General features: G+C 41.0%; 1 protein-coding gene across 5 annotated transcripts in view; it reads left to right on the top strand.

The window, feature by feature from the left end:
* foxp2 (forkhead box P2) overlaps nt 1-18,479 on the top strand; it is a 102,670-nt gene that overhangs the window by 33,484 nt on the left and 50,707 nt on the right. For 4 of the 5 annotated variants that reach the window (XM_086202274.1, XM_086202273.1, XM_086202275.1 and 1 more), the window contains one exon: nt 7,309-7,495. The exons of the other annotated variant lie outside the window; for it this stretch is intronic. In XM_086202274.1, the coding sequence (XP_086058400.1) occupies nt 7,319-7,495 (177 nt within the window). In that variant the 5' untranslated portion in view covers nt 7,309-7,318. The remainder of the gene's footprint in view (nt 1-7,308; nt 7,496-18,479) is intronic. 5 annotated transcript variants of the gene reach the window in all.

Raw genomic sequence — 18,479 nt, 5'->3', positions numbered from 1 at the left:
TAAATGCTACACATTTTATATTTCAGCTTACAAATCCCCCTGGCAATATACAGTTTTGAGTCGTCTTTTTTCATTTTCCCCCCACGTCTGTCTTATTGTGGAAAAAAAAGGAAAATTGGAATTTAGAAATGATTAAAGTAAAACACATGTTTACTGATATGTTTTATTTAGGATGCACATCAGCCAATTAACATTGTTCATTAGCAGAGCTACGTTATTTGTTTTGAACGTTTAACCAATCACTTTGTTATGCTAATTGTGATGTAATTTAATTTGAGTTCCCGTAATGATGATGCCGCTATTATCCACATAAATGATGCAGTTAAGCAGCACGCTCTCATTTGCATGTGCTTGAAGGGAGAGAGTCTGAAAGGAGCCGGCTCCCGTATCACTCTTGCTTTAATTTTCCACCTCTGTTCACTCCTGCCCTATGGGTCTTCCTGGCTTGTCGCAGGCTATTGATGATCAGCACTTTTATCCGTTTTTCTCAACAGAGAGGCCTTTATTTTTCTTCTAGAATTAGAGCGTTGGAAAAGAAAATGGTGAAAATTTAGAAATTACTATTTCTTTCTAAATGTATAAAATTCAAATTGAACACTTGATTTGCATGCCACCCCACAACACACTGTCACACACACACACACACACACACACACACACACACACACGCACACACCCACACACACACATACAGTATATATACATATATATACACATATATATATATATTTTATGATTTTATTATGAAAGTGGATCTTTGTTGGCAAGGACTTCATTTTTAATCTGTTGATTCCATCGACATCTTCAGTTTGAAAGTGTATTCACATATGGAGGGAATTACGGAGTGTGTTCTTAAGGGAGGAGCAAAAAGTCTCTGCTTTTGCTATACATATTTTGATGAAATCAATTCATTCATCCTAAGAGAAGCAGGAATGATCATTTTACTGGACCGGTTTTCAAGTCCCTTGATAAAAGTGTGACTTAGCCCAATAAAAGGCTGGTTATTATCTGTTTGTTTTGGGTTTGACTTTGGTCATTTTGCTTGGGAAAGATGTTTTGCCGCTCCTCACCAGTCCCCCCCTGTTATGCTCCTAATTGGTTACATAAATCTTGTCTGGTATGAATAAGGAATGTTGCGGTGTTGTCAACTGCAATCTTCACCCTTATTTACCAATTCATTAAGATCTATCGATGCAGGACTGCTGAGGGGGAATGACAACATAAATCAGAGCTGGAGACATAATGGCCCTAATCAACCAGAAATAACTGGAAACGTCACAATGAGCTATGTCTCTGTAGCTGCGCCGGCTGCGGCTGGCTCCCTGCGCCTGTCCGCTGGATCTGCTGCGCTTTGGAGAGGAGCGAGGGAGTCAGGCCAGCCTCTTCTTTACTCATTCACTCCCAATTTTTCTCTTTTCCCCTCAAAAAGAATAAGTGAAAGAAATTGTCCATTCTCTCCTTTTCCGACTCCCCATCAAAGCGGTTCAGTCTTGATCTCTTTAGTTCGGGGTACACAGTAAAATGTGTCTCCTCAGAGTGGAACTCTTCCAAGCATGAGGTCTATAAATACAGGAAGGTCGGAAGCACCCTGTATTCACTGGTGCACCTCCTCTCCTCGTGGTAAAGATGATTGGACGAGACAATGAGGCCTCCCCTCTTTATAGGTCAATTAGCCCTGATTAGGTGGGCTGAGTTAATTAATGGAATTGGCGAATATGCAAATTAGAGACGACTGATCAGCTTTCGTCACTGTCTCGCTCAGCCACAGCGGTGGGGCATGTCTCCTGCCTCAGCAGAATGAGGTGACTGATGGGTAAATGATATGGGATGAGGCTCAACACAGGAGAAAAGTACTTTCTCTCCTCCTCTTTCTCTTTCTGTTTGGGACGATCCGCACCATGGTAATGTTTTTTTTAGAGAAGTGCATTAGCTCAATTTTATCGTAAAATATTTCCCCCAATTTTTTACTAAATTGCATCTTTTTGATTTAATTTATATCTGTCTTGCTTTACCTAGTAATAGGATAGTCAGTGTACAATAACAGGTTTTTCATTGTCAAGTTCCAGTGCTGGTTGCATTCATAAAAATGAACTTGTATTAATATAGTATCACACATACTATTCACTAGTTTCTCTTGCACATTTGATTCTAAGGAGACATTGTGCAGGCCATACAATTGCACATGCACTTTACACTCTTTCGTCTGGTTTTCTTTGTCAGTTTTTTTCTCCCCTTTTTCCACAAACACTGACTCTCACACACTCTCCATTCACTCCATTCAGGGACACTTACACACTATGGCAAATAGTCTGTCTTTTATCTTATTCTGTCTCATCTCCTTATTGTAAATAGACAAGAATTAAGTTCTGAACATTCTTGACTGAATGTCTCCTATCACAGAACTACAATTTATTGTCGGCTCAAATGAAGAATTGAAATTTTTTTTTCTCAATGTAGGGCTCATTGGACAGGAGATAACCACATTTGATTCTGTGGCTTTGAATAATGTTAATCCCAGAAAAGCAAAGTCCATTATTCATATTCATCTCCTTTCATTTAGCGCCACTCCTGATTTTGTAAATATGATTTCTTCAGCCCCTCTCTCTTCCAAAGCAATCTTTATTCACCGGTGAAGCACTTTTGAAATTCCTCTATCTGAGAGCAGAAACCATTACCATACACAGGTTTATAAGAAGTAGTCATTAAGGCTCTTTTATGGTGGCCCTTTACTGCCAAAAAGGAAGCTTTTCATTCTGAGGCACGGCAGCCTGGCTTGCTTTACTTAATCTGGGAGACTGGGTTTTTTTGAACATGGCTTTCCAAGTGGCCGTTTTTCCTGTTTCCACTGCTTGAATGTTGAAGTAAACCAGAAGAAAATGCAAACACATTTAACACACAAGTATAAACAAATCAATGATCATAATCTCAGATCATACATTTATATAAGCCAACAATAAGTTATTCAAAACTTTTACACTCCATGATTTGGTCTTTAAATATATCTTTTTAAAATGCAGTCAGCACATATGTGGCATTTTGATTTATTAAGCAATCTTAAGTATTGAATATGTGAGCCTGTGCCCTTGCCCAGTTACTTCTTTATTTTGTATGCATAGTAACTTATGGCAATGATGAATTAATTTCACTCAAGCACAGAATCTGTGATTATTTTAAATGGTAACCATATCTTGGCTTGATGAGAGAGCTGTGAAGAGTCAGCAGACTGTGAAATGTAATTTCTATTATTTTTTTTTTTTTTATTATTGTGCTCTTACACACCGAAAGAATTCCAGACAGCCACCTGAGATGTGAACTGAATAATGAACCAACATCTGGAATATACAGGTCATTTTTTTCCCTTCTTTTTTGTCACCCTAATGAAAATATTTTTTGGCAACTGAGGCATATAAAATGAGGGAATGGATCAGTGTTTTGGATGGAGAAGTAGTGAAAATGGATAGCCCAGAGAGTGTGAATGAACCAGTGTCAAGCCTGTTGTGTGTTAACAATGATATGTGTATGTGAGGCTCTGTGTGTGTTAAATTCACCAGTGTTCCCCAGACAGCAGACAGCTGTGTATTCCCGCTAGATGGATGGCCAGTGTCATAGTGTGTGTTTACTGCACATGATAGAGCGGGAGACAGGCCAGGTAATGAGGCTACATTAAGGGCTTTTAGAGCTCGCAAACAAAGATGGAGGGCTGCTTCTTTCCCCTTTAATGATAGGTGTGTGTATGTTTGGTGTGTATGTGCGAACGAGTGTGTATGTGTGTTAGGCAATAAAAGGCTCAATTCTCCTTGTTGTGTCACTTCTTGGGAGAAAAGGGAGAAATTCTCCCAACCTTCTGGGGCATATGTATTGTCACAGATTTTACACCTGATCTAGGAACCAGATCTGCAAATGAATATATATTGAAGAGGGGATTGCAAGCATGGGTCGCACGAGATGACACAATAGGTGGAGCTTTAAAAATGTAGGTCTTTGTCTTAACTTCTTCGTGAAATTCTCCACTTTGTTGGCTAATAAGCGATCGAAGCATTATACATTTTTGGGAATGTCACATTATCTCTGCCTTGCTTTCTCCATCTTCCCACCAACTCTCAAGTTAAACACCATGTAACACGACTATGGCTTTTTGCTAGAAGCTCTAGAATAACTGTTATACTATCAGGGCACGAGGAGCCTCTCTGTTTTCGATCATGATAATAAGTGGTCGAGGTTCTCCCTCATTGAAAGATTATGGCTTGAGGATCTGGCACCGAATAGAGGATGTGTTGAAATGCAGGACACCAGCAATTTATGGGATGTCAAATATACTTGCGTACAGCCTCTCTCATGCAGCATTAAAGCAGCCTATGCAGCAGCAGAACAGTTCAGGGGCCCCACTCGGTATTGTTGCTGGGGGTGCCATGGCTCCTTCCGACCCAGTTGGTTTAGGACAAGCTGAGCAAGGGTCAGGGCTGGTACCCCTCAGGGAGTGAGGACAGGGCATTGAGAAAGTGTGGTTTGCCGAACACACAGATACATACACGCACAAATGCAGATAGACTCACACATGCAGTCAAACCCTCAGGTGCTGAGTATTGTCACAACTGTCTCTCTTGAGTATTGTATGTGTGCATGCACGTGTGTGTGTGTGTGTGTGTGTGTGTGGGTGTGTGTGTGTGTGGGTGTGTGGGTGTGCGTGCGCGAGTGTGTGCTAGTGTGAGTGAAAAAGAGAGACAATCCCATCACCCCCACAGTCAGCTCGGCAGCTCGGTAGTCCGCTCATCATTGCAGCCTGGCTGTGTTTCTAATTGACACTTTAATTGGCAGATTTGAATGCCGCCTTTAGATGGCTAATTAATTTATCTCACCGCTGTCATTAAGGTTAAAGCACCATCTGATCTCTGCGAATATACTTTGCATATATCTGCATTATCATTATGTTGCAGTTAGACATATTGCACACTTTTCATTTTGGAGGAGGGAGTTAAGATTATAGCTGTGGGCCTGTATTGTTTGTTTGTTGAATCCCCATTTAAGATTTTATTTCAATAAAAACTCTAACATTTTTATGCTTTTTTCATTTATGTTTTATAGCTTATAGGTATAATATCAAAGGAGCAATATTCTTTCTCTCTCTGTATTTGCATTGCACGTATATTAAAAATCTTAATTTCTTTGTTTCATATATCTTCAAGTTTTCTGAACATGCTGTTCCAAGAAAGGAAGCAGAAAAAAAACGAGAGATCCAGGCTCCATTAGAATGTTCATAAAATCGTAGTAAAGGCAATCAGACAGTCTTTCTCTGAATATTTTAAACATTGGACATGTAAAATTTATGCCTAATTTGAATACTTATTAGCCGGCTGATCTCGACTGCAGCCTTGAGTTTCTTAGGCTGAGATTCATCTCCGGATTGGATGTCACATTGTGCCAGTCTTGCCGCCCCCCCCCCCCCCCCCAAGCACCACCACCTTCCTCCCTCCTCCTTCTCACTCTTCCATTCTCTCTCTCTTTTCCTCTGTCTCACCGACCGACCCCCCCCCCCCCCTCAAAATCAGTAGTGAGCGGTGCCGTGTTAAACGGGGGCCTGTTTGTTCACAAGCACGTCTTGTCCTGGCCTCTTCCCTATTTACTTGTGTCCCAGGCAGCTGTCGCCCTGCTCTGTGTAACAGCTCAGTCCTGTTTGTTCTTTCTGCCTGGATCCTGTTTATCCTGGCTGTGGACATCCTTTAAGGCCTGTCTTGTATCAGCCCCTCGTCAAAAACACACACACACACACACACACACACACACCCCAGCCCCCTGTCAAAAACACACACATGAACACACGCACACATGCCCGGGCGCACACACTCTCACACTCACAAACACACACGCACACACACACACGTACACACACACTTGTATTAAAACAAAATTTACTGACCAAAGTATACACATAGCACCCATGGCACATATGCACACAAACACACAACAAATTATCATTCATCCCTCTTTTCTTGTGTGTGGATTATGGGTTGCCCTTGTACTTTTATTTTATAAAAAGCTACAGGAATTTGTGCACTTAAAAGAAAAATAGGGAAAGCTTTTGTTATAATACAAATTTAATTAATGAAACGTATTCGCAAACCAAACTTACTCCATATGGTTGTGCTTCAAGCCTTTTAAAAGGCTGTGTTCTGATTTTATCAAATAGAGATTTACCTTTGTGTATCTTGAGTTGCCAGATCTGGGATTTTTTTTTTTTTTTTTTGCGCGAGAATGTTGACTGATGTTGGTGGGACTCTTCTCTGCTCCAGTGAAGGTGCAGAGCATTAGATGCTGGAGAAAATAATAAAAAATTTATTACTGGTTAGAGAGGAGGTAATATGCATAATTTATGCAGTTTTTAGCACAATCATTAGTGATAGCCGTGATAAATTTATTTCCCCTTTTTGCTCCTCTTTCTTTCACCAGTTTCCACAGACAAGAATTAATTTAGTGTTTTATGTTATTGTTTGCAGAATTGTCCTCTATTTTCCTCCAAAAAGTTTGATTGTGACTGGTCTGATTTTAATGTATCTTATTTGTAGTGGGATTTTTAAAACATCATTACAGTAAATAAATAACTATGTAGTTTAATTAACAGAAAAATAAAAGAGGAAATGTGAGTATCCTTCATCCAAGGCAGTTTTTATTAAGCAAAGATGACAAACCCATTATAGTCATCACCAGCTTGAACCATGTGTTCCGCTGCCTCCTCCTCCTCCTCCTCCCTGCCTCCAAATTTTAATTTTGCATGATTACCTTTGCGTCATTAGGCAACTTCATTCATACGCGACACTAAAAATCTTACAGCTTCAAGACAGGAAATATTTTAGGACTGCCTGTGCTTCAGTTTTGCTGTCTGGCTATTGTAAAGTGATAAAGATACTAAAAATTATGTATGTATGTAATGTTTGAGTCACATAATTGTATAAGCATATTTTTGTCTTTATTTCTACATATTAATTTTTATTTAGAGTGATAATTGTTCAGTTAATAGAAGCTTCTTAAATCTTTGATTTATGCCTTGATTTTAGTGGGTAGCAAGGTTTGACACAGTTAGGTTCCTCTCCTGCACCAGGACGTGAATCTCTTTGTATTGCTTCATTTACACAATGAATGCATAATTGCTCCTCCTGCATCCCCCTCTCTCCTTTCCCCCTCCCTCTTCTTTAAATGCTTTAATTTGCAGAGGGGGAATGAGGGCTTGATAATAGAAGCATAAAAAAAATATAGGAGGGAAAAAGGGGGGAATTGTAAGAAGAGCCCTAACCGGTGCCTCTTAATCACTTCTAGGTTTTAAATCATGATGATGCAGGAGTCGGCCACAGAGACAATAAGCAACAGTTCAATGAGTCAAAATGGAATGAGCACCCTAAGCAGCAGCCAATTAGAGGCTGGCAGTAGAGATGGGAGATCAAGCGCTGGTGACACGAGCAGCGAAGTAAGCACAGTCGAGCTGCTGCATCTGAAACAACAGCAGGTAAGTTGTGTTTCTCCCCCGTCTCTGCCGCTCTCTCCCTCTCTCTCTCACTCTGTTTCCCCCCTCGCTCTCCCACTCCTGCTCCTCTTTGCTCTCTTCTCAGGCAGCTCTGGGATTTTCTACACAGATAGGATGCACAGGAAGATTTTGTGTTGTATATATTTTCTTGTAAAATGTTTTTAGTGTGACAAAAACATTGCTTACAAAAGGATGTTTGTTGTGTTGTTAGTTTGTTGTGATGGCAACATGTTTTGCCTTTTAACTGTTGACTGCAAAGGTTTTATTGTATTTTTCTTATTTGAATTTGAACATTGGCAAGCTTTTTACTGCCATGTAAGAGTGAACAAGTGTGAGAGGAGAGAGAGAACATGAAACAGAAAGGGATAAACACAGAAAGGGAAATAATGTGTGAGTTGGAGCATTGCACTGACCACTTTGGTGTGTGTGTGTGTGTGTGTGTGTGTGTGTGTGTGTGTGTGTGTGTGTGTGTGTGTGTGTGTGTGTGCGCGCGCGCACGTGTGTATGTGTGTGCGTGCGTGTGTGTGTGTGTGTCATGGCAGTGCTGTAACCACCAGAGGGCCTCCTAACTCGGCTCTGGCTCATATAGACTTATTACAGACCCACCAGCAACAGAGAGACCTTTAAACAGCACACTTTTGAAAGACTCATTTTGCATGCAGTGTCCCTTTCCTTGAACCAGAAAATTTTGTTTTTTTTTAAATCCCACTTAGAGGTAATTTCTTCTCTGTGTGGGGCCAACTTCACAACTGATTTTATTGCGTAGTTCCCTCCTATTTTTTATTGATTGCGTTGTATTATTAGACTCACAGGCACAATTCCACTTGATGTTCCCTTTTTTAGTACCTTAAATGTTTCATTACTATTCCCTTCATCAGAGCAAGTTGAGGCTGAATGAACTGGAGGGGTGGGGTGGGCTGGGGGAGCAGGAGTTGTGAAAGTCAGGCGCCAGCGGAGTAAAGGAGTCAACTGCCTCTCATATCTTTTCATGGTGAATGATGGCTTTGACAGTTCACCAAAAGAGCAGTGGGAGATGAGGTCGGAGGGCCAGCTTTGGGGTGGATGAGGGACAACACTCCGGGTTGATGTAGGCTGTCCTCTGGTTTAATGGCAATGTTCATGCAAGTGTGTGTTTGTGTGTATGATTGGAGGCAGCTGAAGCCCTGCAGTCAGTTTGTTGGGGCAGTAGTGTGTGTGTCTACAGAGGGGGTGGGGATGGGGGATGGGGGGTGTTCAGTGGAGCAAAAAGAAGCATGTCCTACAGGGTCCCCCCATCACCTTTTTTCATCCCCCATCCTCCATCCAAAGCACAACAACAGTGGCCCTGCTAGGGCGCTTCAACAGCACCGTGGCCTCGCTCCTCATCTATCACCACTCTGCTCAGCACTCTTCCTATATACACACACCTGATTGGGGTCAATTCTCTCCCCCTCACAGTCATCACTCCTGTACATTTGAAGGTGTAGAGTTCAGGACTGTCTTGAAACTCCCTGCAGATAACAGGTACAAGAAAGAATTAGATGCAAAGTTATCCCTGAACTATTGTGCCATGAAGGGATTTGGAATATTCTGTTAAGAAAGCTGTGCATTTCATTTACATATATTACAAAATAAAGACTGTGTTTATGTAATTGGTGACTTTTTTCATAACCTTTTTTTATATTTAAAATCACATAGATCTGATCTGAGCTATAGAGATCTAATTAAAGTTTTTCAGTCGTCTGAAAATAAGCAGAGAAATATGTAACCATGGCTCTTCAAATCAAGATTGTCATGAAATATACGAGAGACATATGCCTAAAGTTTCCAGATAACTCTCTTAGATGGACGTGCAATGAAACGCTTGTGGTGGTGATGTGTCGGTGCCTGAATTTGGATGGGGGGATGACAGTGTGTGCCTTGAAAAGAGGCCAGTCCGTGCCTTCCAACCTCAAGACAGACACATTGAAATGAGCAGTCCAGCTAACAGGTCTCTGGAGACTTTTTAAAACAGGGGCCCTGCACTGTTAACTTCACATACTTCCTGTAGTATACTTGCACTGCATGTCTTTGGAGAACAAGGAGGTCCAAGACTAAAGATGGACTTTTTTTTTTTATTGTTTTAATAAATTTTTTTGCATTTATTGTATGTGACGTTAGCAGGTGACTGACAGCTTGCGAATATGTGGTTATACATTGAGCTTTTGGTGTTTTTGCACCAAAAAAAAAAAAAAAATCCAGTTCACATCCATTTTGAGGGAAGGCTGTTGGGTGTAATTTTCCGCCCGTATTTGGGATGACATTGAGTGGTCCAGTGGGTATAGAAGCTTGAGTCTCTCATCGTAGTGCTGGGGGGATGATTAATAATAAGCACTGATGAATTCTCCACTGTCCCTGTGGGTTCAGCCATTACCTAGCAGCTCCAAAATACCACCTGCAGCTATAATTAGAAAAGCTGCATCTTAAGGTCTCTTGCTTCAGATTCGACCAATTGCTTGTTGGACGTAGATCAAGACAGGAGCAATTTTTCCATATTCAAATATTTGTTGTCAAGTTTGTCCCCAAAGTACCTTTTGTCATGTGGTTTTAAACCCCACATACAATGTTCTAATTTAGTCAGTTCTCATTTTTGTATTTCTTAAATGTAGCAGATATGTACTTTGTTATTCATGGATTTGAACACAATTGATTTTCCAGTCCCTAATTTCTGCCCGGGTTTCACCACCCCATTCCCAAGGTTGTCTAAATAGACCTAATTTGATTTGAGATCACAGATTAGATTTCCACTGTATCTGATTGCAATTTGCCAGCCGCAGATATGTATCAGAGCAAATGATGAATGTTGCACAGCCCTAATTACTATGCACAATGATCACTATAAAAGCTCCCCCGTTGAAAAAAAGGGAAGAGAATTTGTGCTGAGCTCATAAAACCAATCAATTTGTCATTGGCCATGGACAGTCTTATGTTTTAATATGACTTTATGGTGCTGCACATATACATGCATTGATCTTCAAACCTAAGATCATGATGAAGAGCCTGTTAGTTGATTACAATGGTCTGTAGACGTAATCCTGCCAGGGTCATAAGCACGATTGATGAACCAATACTCAGGACCACTGCCCCCCGCCAAATGCACTCACTAATGTACAGGAATATTGAAATTAAGAAGAAAATGAGGACTCTGGCTTATGTATTGTGGTCGGGTCGGTACTTTAACCAAAGACCTCTTGCTAAGGGAGAGAGGAACCTTCTGGTCACTGCTACTCATCCACTTAATTGACTCAGTAAAGCCAAATATTAACATTATTGGGAAAAGAAATTGGCTTTAAAGAATACAAACAAAAATGAGTACTTGAAACATCCATTTTAGGCAGATTCCTAAAAAAAAAAAAAGGGCAGATCGGTTACAAAAAATTTAGCTTGTTGAGTTAAAATAAAGCATAATAAAGATTTTGCAGGGGGGTTTTTTCCAGGCAGAAAGCTTTCTTGAATGGAAGACCTGCTTCAAAAAGGGCAGTGATTACCATCAAGCAGCCAGTCAGACATTTCCTGTACGCAAAAAGAACCCAACGGGATATTGGAGCCATTTAAAAGACAAAAAAAAAAAAAAGTCACAAAACCATCTGTACATTATATTCGTTGAAATCTAATTTTCTGTGGAAATGCAACAGAAGAAATAAATAAGAAGAATAAGTTTGACATCTCAGATGCTCAGCAGTATCAAAACAGGCCTAAAAACATTATAAAGAATAAAGGCTGTAAAAAATAAAAAAATGATTGTCACAAATCAGTGATACTCAACCTTCCGTCAGAAGCCACTTACATTTACAAGGGCCACCGTTCAAAACTTTCCAATGTTCTTCTCAAAGCCATTTGCATTTGAGAATGAGGTTAACAGTACTAAGTTATTAAGGAATTAATAGCACAAGCCACACTCATTTTGCACAGAAATCCAGTTTACAAGAAATTTTGACAATAGTCTCCATGTTGGTAAACTTCCCTGAGGCACATGATGCAGCAGTATCCCAAATACCCCCCCCCCCCCCCCCCGAAATCACTGCAGCATTTTGACATAAATTACAATCAGTGCACCACAGTTCCATCTCACTTTTAAGCTACCTCTGTTGCTACTCCAGAGCTAGGCAGTGGTCCAACTTGTGGGTGACAGCAATTAACCTGCTTTTCTGGCTGTTTAGCTGGGGGGAAATACAGGGGATGAGAAATCTGACAGCAAGTGATGGGTAATATTTAGAGTTTGGGGGCAAATGAAATTCTCCCTAAAATGAACGTCATTAGGGAGAAAGTTACCCTACGCAGACAAAGGACAAGTTTGTGCACGCTCATGTGCACTCCCCTTCTTTCTACACTCGTAAGTTTGTTGGTTTGTGTAGGTAAATGCTCACTCACTCTAAAATGCTGACATACAGTGTTCACCTACCATCACCTCTCACAAACAAGCCTCAAGCATCTTTCTCTCTCTGCCCTTCACCTGTCCCTCTCTTTCTTTCCCTCTTGTAGCATATTTCACAAGACACACACACACACACACACACACACACACACACACACACACACACACACAAGATGCAAATCTGCGCTTTGCCCTTGAGCATAATTTAAAGGCCTAATCACCCAGACTGTCCCTTTCGGATGGAAAAGGGAAGGAGGGAGGGAGGATGGTTTCTCTCATTTGCAACCTTACACAAAGAAGCTCATTAGGTTTATCTTTGAGGCCTGAGATTGCCCCACTCAACTGTGTAAATAAGACACCGACCCTGGCCTGATGCATCAATCACCTCTCAGGACAGGAGAAAGACCTCCGCTGAAATATGGACAATTTCATAAAGGAGCCTATTGTTAACCATCATCATCTGCCTGAAGATTACTTTCCTCCACGAGGGCTGGAGGGCGTTAGTGAAACAGCATGCAGTATATGTCTTTTAAAATGATTTCCCCATTCACTGAAAAGACAGCTCCTGCCAGGCAATCCTTGTTGGACTTATTTACAATGAAAGCCATCCTTTTTATTTCAAGGCTGGCTATCGGCAGACAGTCCCTACAGAATAGTACATACAGGCTTGTGACATATAGGCCTGTAGTTTCCCCCTTCGTGATGACACTAAAGATATAGTGTGTGAATGACAGCATAGCTACTGTTTGCTCACCCTTCCCCAGACAAAACACAGTATTATTCTATTATCTATATAGACACCGGCTCTTCCTCCTCCTCCTCCGTCTCCCCTTTTCTCCCTTTTTTTTACTTTTTTCCCTGTGTCTTTTTCTTCATCTCCTTGAAACCCCAGCTGTCCATCTATGTTTAAGACACATTACGTGTGGCCTCCTGGAATTTACAGTGGCACTCTCCCAGTAACTCCATTCCGCGCAGGAGTCCCACGAGAGCATGGCGAAATGTCAAGCTGCAATGCTTGAAAGAGAGACAGGGAAAGGGGACTGTAAAAGAGGGGGAAAGAGAGTGACAGAGGAATTGAGAAGAGAGCATCAGAGAGCCAGACATGGAGAGACAGAGTGAAATCTGCTGGAAATAAACATTTATGGGTATTTTATGCTCAAGCAGTCAGAAGCTGTGGTGGAGGCAGAGTGGACTTTGGGTTTCAGGAGGAACACAGGTGTAACAAAACAGATTGTAGTGTGTGTGTGCGTATGTGGTTTGTTAGATCAGTGCCACTGGTCAATTACCGTGTCAAGCACTACAAACTCTAAATCTTTGCAAGTATATTTACCCAATTTCATGTCATACACAATACTGTAAATGTAGTATTTCAATAGAATAATGGTAATATTTTTTGATGATTTCAAGAAATCCTAAGGGAATTTTCACTGGTTAAACTTGAAGATTTTATTTTTACTTCACACATAAGAACATCTGTTCAAGGTTTTTGAACATGGAATACAGACACGGCTAATGCCATCTGACGGAGTTGCTGAGCTGGAACTGAAACTGACTGGGATTAGGTTTATGTCTGAATCTAACCTGAACCTGTTGTTGATGCACTGTGAGCTGGAGCACAAACACAATTGTTGCATGGCTGTCACGTGAATTAATCTTGAAAGAATACATAACTCATTGCAAATGACTAACAGAAAGAGCCATGGACATAGCCGCAAAATAAAAAGAATCCTAAACACACTCACAAGTGCAACTGAAACTACATGCACACGAACAGTCTTATACTCAATGGGAAATGCGTTAAATAGATGACAGTTTCATAACTCAACCTAGGTTAAGCCTTTTGTTTGACCTGACACCATTTTTTCTTTTCTCCTCCTTTTTTCATGTGAAGCGCATTAGCTTGGTGATAAATGAACTTGGCTGGGGTTAACCACCTCAGTGTAAATAAGAGGCAGCCTTTCAGCAGTACACACTGTGGCCAATAGTCCTGCAGTCTCTTGCCAACCTTGTGCGAGGCAGGATCAATGGTCACTTCACAACTCATTTCCTTTTACGCCTCCCTAACTGCCCTGTTTCAGCTCTGGGAAATAAATGGCACTGGATCTATAAGTCCACTCACACAAACACATATACAGGGATGCCTACACACTCCTACAAACACACACTCCTCATACAGACTCTGAGGGGACTGAGCAATTGCCTCAGCTCAATACTCTCCACAATAATTTATTTGCAAACTGCCTTGGTGGTGAATGGTGTATCATCTTTTGTGGCCTCACAATCGAAAACAGGCATTCTGTCATTGTTTGTTGCCACTCTCCTGTCATTGGCTTAAACAGAGTACCAGTCGTTAATATGGCAGGGTGGAGTGTTACTGTCACACACAGCCGGAATACATACATGTAATTGGCTGTGTTTTCCTGTAATGTGGAGTTAACTGGGGGATAGAGAAAACACGTGAAGTGGGGTGCCTTCTGATGCATACAAGGTGCCGCTTGCTTTTCTCTAAATGATTCCCTTCCCCCCTTCAAAAAAAGGAAAAGTGAAGCAAGTGGCTTACAGTCATTTGATAGGCCACGACACCACTATCCATTTAACAGAGCTTAAAAATCCTACATATGCATATGCCGGGGTGTCTTAAGCTGACAACCACAAGACAGGATTTGCTAGAAGGCAGCTTTGGAGTGTTGTGAATTTAACAAGCATGTCTAGTATTACAGTTTCTCTCTGCTTTAGCCATGAATAGTAACAAATCAGTCTCTGAAACGCATGCCCGATGGTTTGTTGTGTACACCCCCCTCCCTTCTCTAACTAATATTAAAATGACTTCAAATCTGGTTAAGAAGATGACGAGCAACGTCATTAATGACATCGGTGCTCTCTTCCGCTAATGCTTTCACAATCTCGGCTAACAGAATCCAGGTATGATCAAAGTTGTTTTTTTTCTCTCACTGCACTTGTTAACACTCTCTGCTGCTCAGATTACCTTCATCCCTGACCCATTTTTGAATAGATAAACGCTTCTATCCCTTTCCCAAGTTGTTTGTAGTTGTAATGCTACCAGGCTGCAAAAGGAAGATGCTCCTTATGCATCGCCCCCAAACACTGTATACATATGTAAGAGAGCCAGCCGGGCTCTCAGCCCTCTCCTCTTCACAGCCTCTCATACAAATGCAGTAAATAAGCTCAGGCCATGGGGAATTCAAGGCTCCAAACAGACAAACTGACAGACATGTTACTTAGTGCTGGCTTTGGCTCTCTTCACTGCAGGCTTTAGAGCTGAAGCTGCTGGGTTTTACAGTGCATCGCCCAATTTCAAGGCCTCCGTTGGCTGTCAAGGTGGACTAACTTCTGTGTCATTTAAATTGTTTTCTATATTTTTTTACATTTGTCCAAATAGAGCAAATCGCTGTACATACAAAAAATCTATTTGGTTTATTTATGAAACAAATCTACTTAGCATGAAGTCCTTTGGGAGTGGAAAGTGAACATTTATTCTGGATAGATATATAGAATAAAATGTATCCTAGTCAGAGGTTAATCATTGGAGTCAATGTAGCTCTCTGGCCTACGGCCTCTCTCAAACAGCCTGCCATTCCTCATCAAGACCTAACACTGCTTATTTACCCACACTGGGGGACTCAACTCGCACGAATTGATCAGCGATAGCGGTGGAAAGCTGCTTGTTCCACCCTGATAAAAGTGACGCCCATGAGCATATGCAGAACATGCTTTGTGGGCTAGGCGCTGCACTTCAAGCTTGACTAGACACTAAGCTGATATTGGTTTCACGCTTGAGTCCATGGTGCAAAATCTTCCAATGGAAACACAGAGATTTGATTGTTTCTGTATATGCATTTATCAGGAGTTTACATGATAAATATACATTAGTCTGGTGGCTTTGCCATGCGTGGTATTGTTTCAGCGATACACTTCTTCCTGCGTTCCCTCTCACCCGTTTAGACTTCATCATCCAATTCAGCGTGAACCTGATAATCATAATTTGCTCAAAACTTCAAATGGATTTGTTGGAGGTTCTTTGCATCGTTAGTCTGAATCCTCTCATAGTGAGGAAATACTTTAGTTGGCAGAAGTTTTAAATGGATGAGGAGAAAATCCCTCTCAAAATCAATGCTTGTTTTTACCCCTTCTGCTCTGTACAATAACATAATTCTCAGACACACAAGTAAAAGTTTCTTAAATATCTATGAAATAAACCCCGTCCCTCTCTCTGCTTGGTTCTAACTTAATATTTTATTGCTTTCCCTGCAGATCTAAATGATATGTAATTTATCATTCATACAAATTTCATTTTATTTTTTAATAACTGCTGTAATTGTTCTGTCCTTGTATAGAGTGCTGTGAGGGAGTGATCATGCTTTTGGCACATTTATCAAAGCTCATGCTAAAAAAAAAAATGCTGAAAGGAGTCCCTTTTCTCACATAGCCAGACTAAGTGTGCGACAGAGTGATAAATTTTCTTGTTAGGAGAAATTACATCCACTAACTTGAGCTACTTCAGCATGAAATTGAAAAAGAGGCATTTCTTGTGAATTTCCATTCTTGATTCAATGAAAGATGTAGATTAGCCCTTTGGAAAAGGGCGTGGAGTAAGAATGAAATGAGAGAAGTATGACTGCGCTCACTCCTTCTTGTTCTTAGAAGCGTGATATAGGATGCTGTGGGAAAAGGTTTTGTTTATGGCTCAGTCACCCTGTTCGTGTCTCCGTCCTTCTCAGTTCTGTTTGTGTCTGCATTTGCTATACACATGTTTTCACACACACCTCATACAGTAGTACATCTTTATCACCGGGCTCCTCCAAACCTTTTTTCTGGCCTGCCCCACAGTCTGTGCCCATCATACCGCCATATCTTCATCTCCCTCTCACGTTCAACACACACGTACACATACACACACACACTCAGGAAAATACTGTCTGTTCTTGTGAGGGAAGGGGGGGCTGGAACACTGATTGATAGACGCTGTGTGTCAGAGTGGAAGGCAGATAACTATATCTTCTACAGCTAACTTAAAGGTCAAACACACATCGTTGTAATTGGAATATTCACAAGACAACTGCCAAGGTACAATGCAGACTCGAGGAAAGAAATAGATTGGGAGGAGCGCAGATACTGAGACAGGATGGGTGAGGTGGTGGTGAATGTGATCCATGACCCCTCCACAGGCAGATGTAGTGGCTATTTATTGATTTGATCTTTGCATAAATTTTCCATGGAGAGTGACCTCAATGAGGTGACAGGAAGCTCATGATAAGACATAACTGGTAAACTGTGAAATTAGCATTGAAATCTGCCTTGTTGTGAGTAAACAAATAAAAGGTGTCCACCCTCTGTTTCGAGAAATAACCAATTATGACATAACACGCACACTAAAAATTCATGAACAGTTAATTTGCAAAACTCCAGTTGATGATCATATTGAGTGTGAACAGTAGCTGTAAGCTTTTAATATAAACATATTTTATCAGAGGTACAACCACCTTTTGTCAGTGGAATGTTGAGCCAGCTGGTGGACATATTCAGAGTTCACCATGCAGGAGGTGAACTGAGGTCATTCACAGCTAAGGGCAGAGAACAGTCGAATCGACCCTAGAAAGGTCCAGGTAACACTTTCACTCAACACTGAACTTGAGCTCTGCAAACCAGACAGACAGACAATATTGAGCTGCAACAGCAGAGCGCCAGAGACAGGATGTGAGGCACGAACAAACACACACACACACACACACACACACACACACACACACACACACACACCATGTAGATGCCGTCTTTATCTGACTTTTGCTGTTCTCAAGATGAATAACAGTGCACAGAGTAATTTATTTCATGATGGTGAGCGAAACCACAGCAAAAAACAATTCAATTATTGACAGAAGAGTCATCAAACTTTATGGTGTCTTAGCTTCAGGAGTTGGTATTTTGTCTTTAATATTCTGTAATAGTCTTTAAGCTCCAGACAACTGTTCAACGGGGATATCACTTGCTAACATGTTTGGTATATGACACAAATGTGTCTTGAAGAGAATCTGATTGCAACCATTTCTAAGAGGGAACAATGCCACCTGAAGTTCTAGAAACGGGCACTTTGTTGAATGAATCAGTTTATCCCCATTCATGAACAGAGGGAAAGTAGTAGTCAAATTCAGGGACCTTATCAACTTGTAACTTTGACTGGACTGCTGACTAAGTTGTATTCTTTTCTGGATTTTGAAGTGTATATATGTCATGTGTGTCATTATCAGAAGTTTAATGTAGGAAGAAAGAAGAAAGCGGTTAAATTACTCTCTATTCAAGATTTTCCCAACCTTTTATTTACCCTGCCCTCATCCCTTTCCTGAGTCATCACAAGCCTTAACTGCACAAATTCATTCATCTTTTCAACAGTAAATATTGGTCTTGATGTTACGCACCAAACCAGTTCTTCTGTGGTGATTACTCCTTCTCAGGAGTCACATTTCAGATTGCTTGTTGCCTCTGGCCATGTTTTTGGAGATAAAGCCTTTTAAAAAGGACTTGTCAACAAAGAAAGACACAATTGCTCTGTGAAAC

This window comes from Aulostomus chinensis, chromosome 4 (genome assembly GCF_037954235.1).
Source record: "Aulostomus chinensis isolate RoL2024-O1b breed Wild chromosome 4, RoL_Achi_v1.0, whole genome shotgun sequence".
Lineage (NCBI taxonomy): Eukaryota > Metazoa > Chordata > Actinopteri > Syngnathiformes > Aulostomidae > Aulostomus > Aulostomus chinensis.
This window is presented reverse-complemented; position numbering and strand designations above follow the sequence as displayed.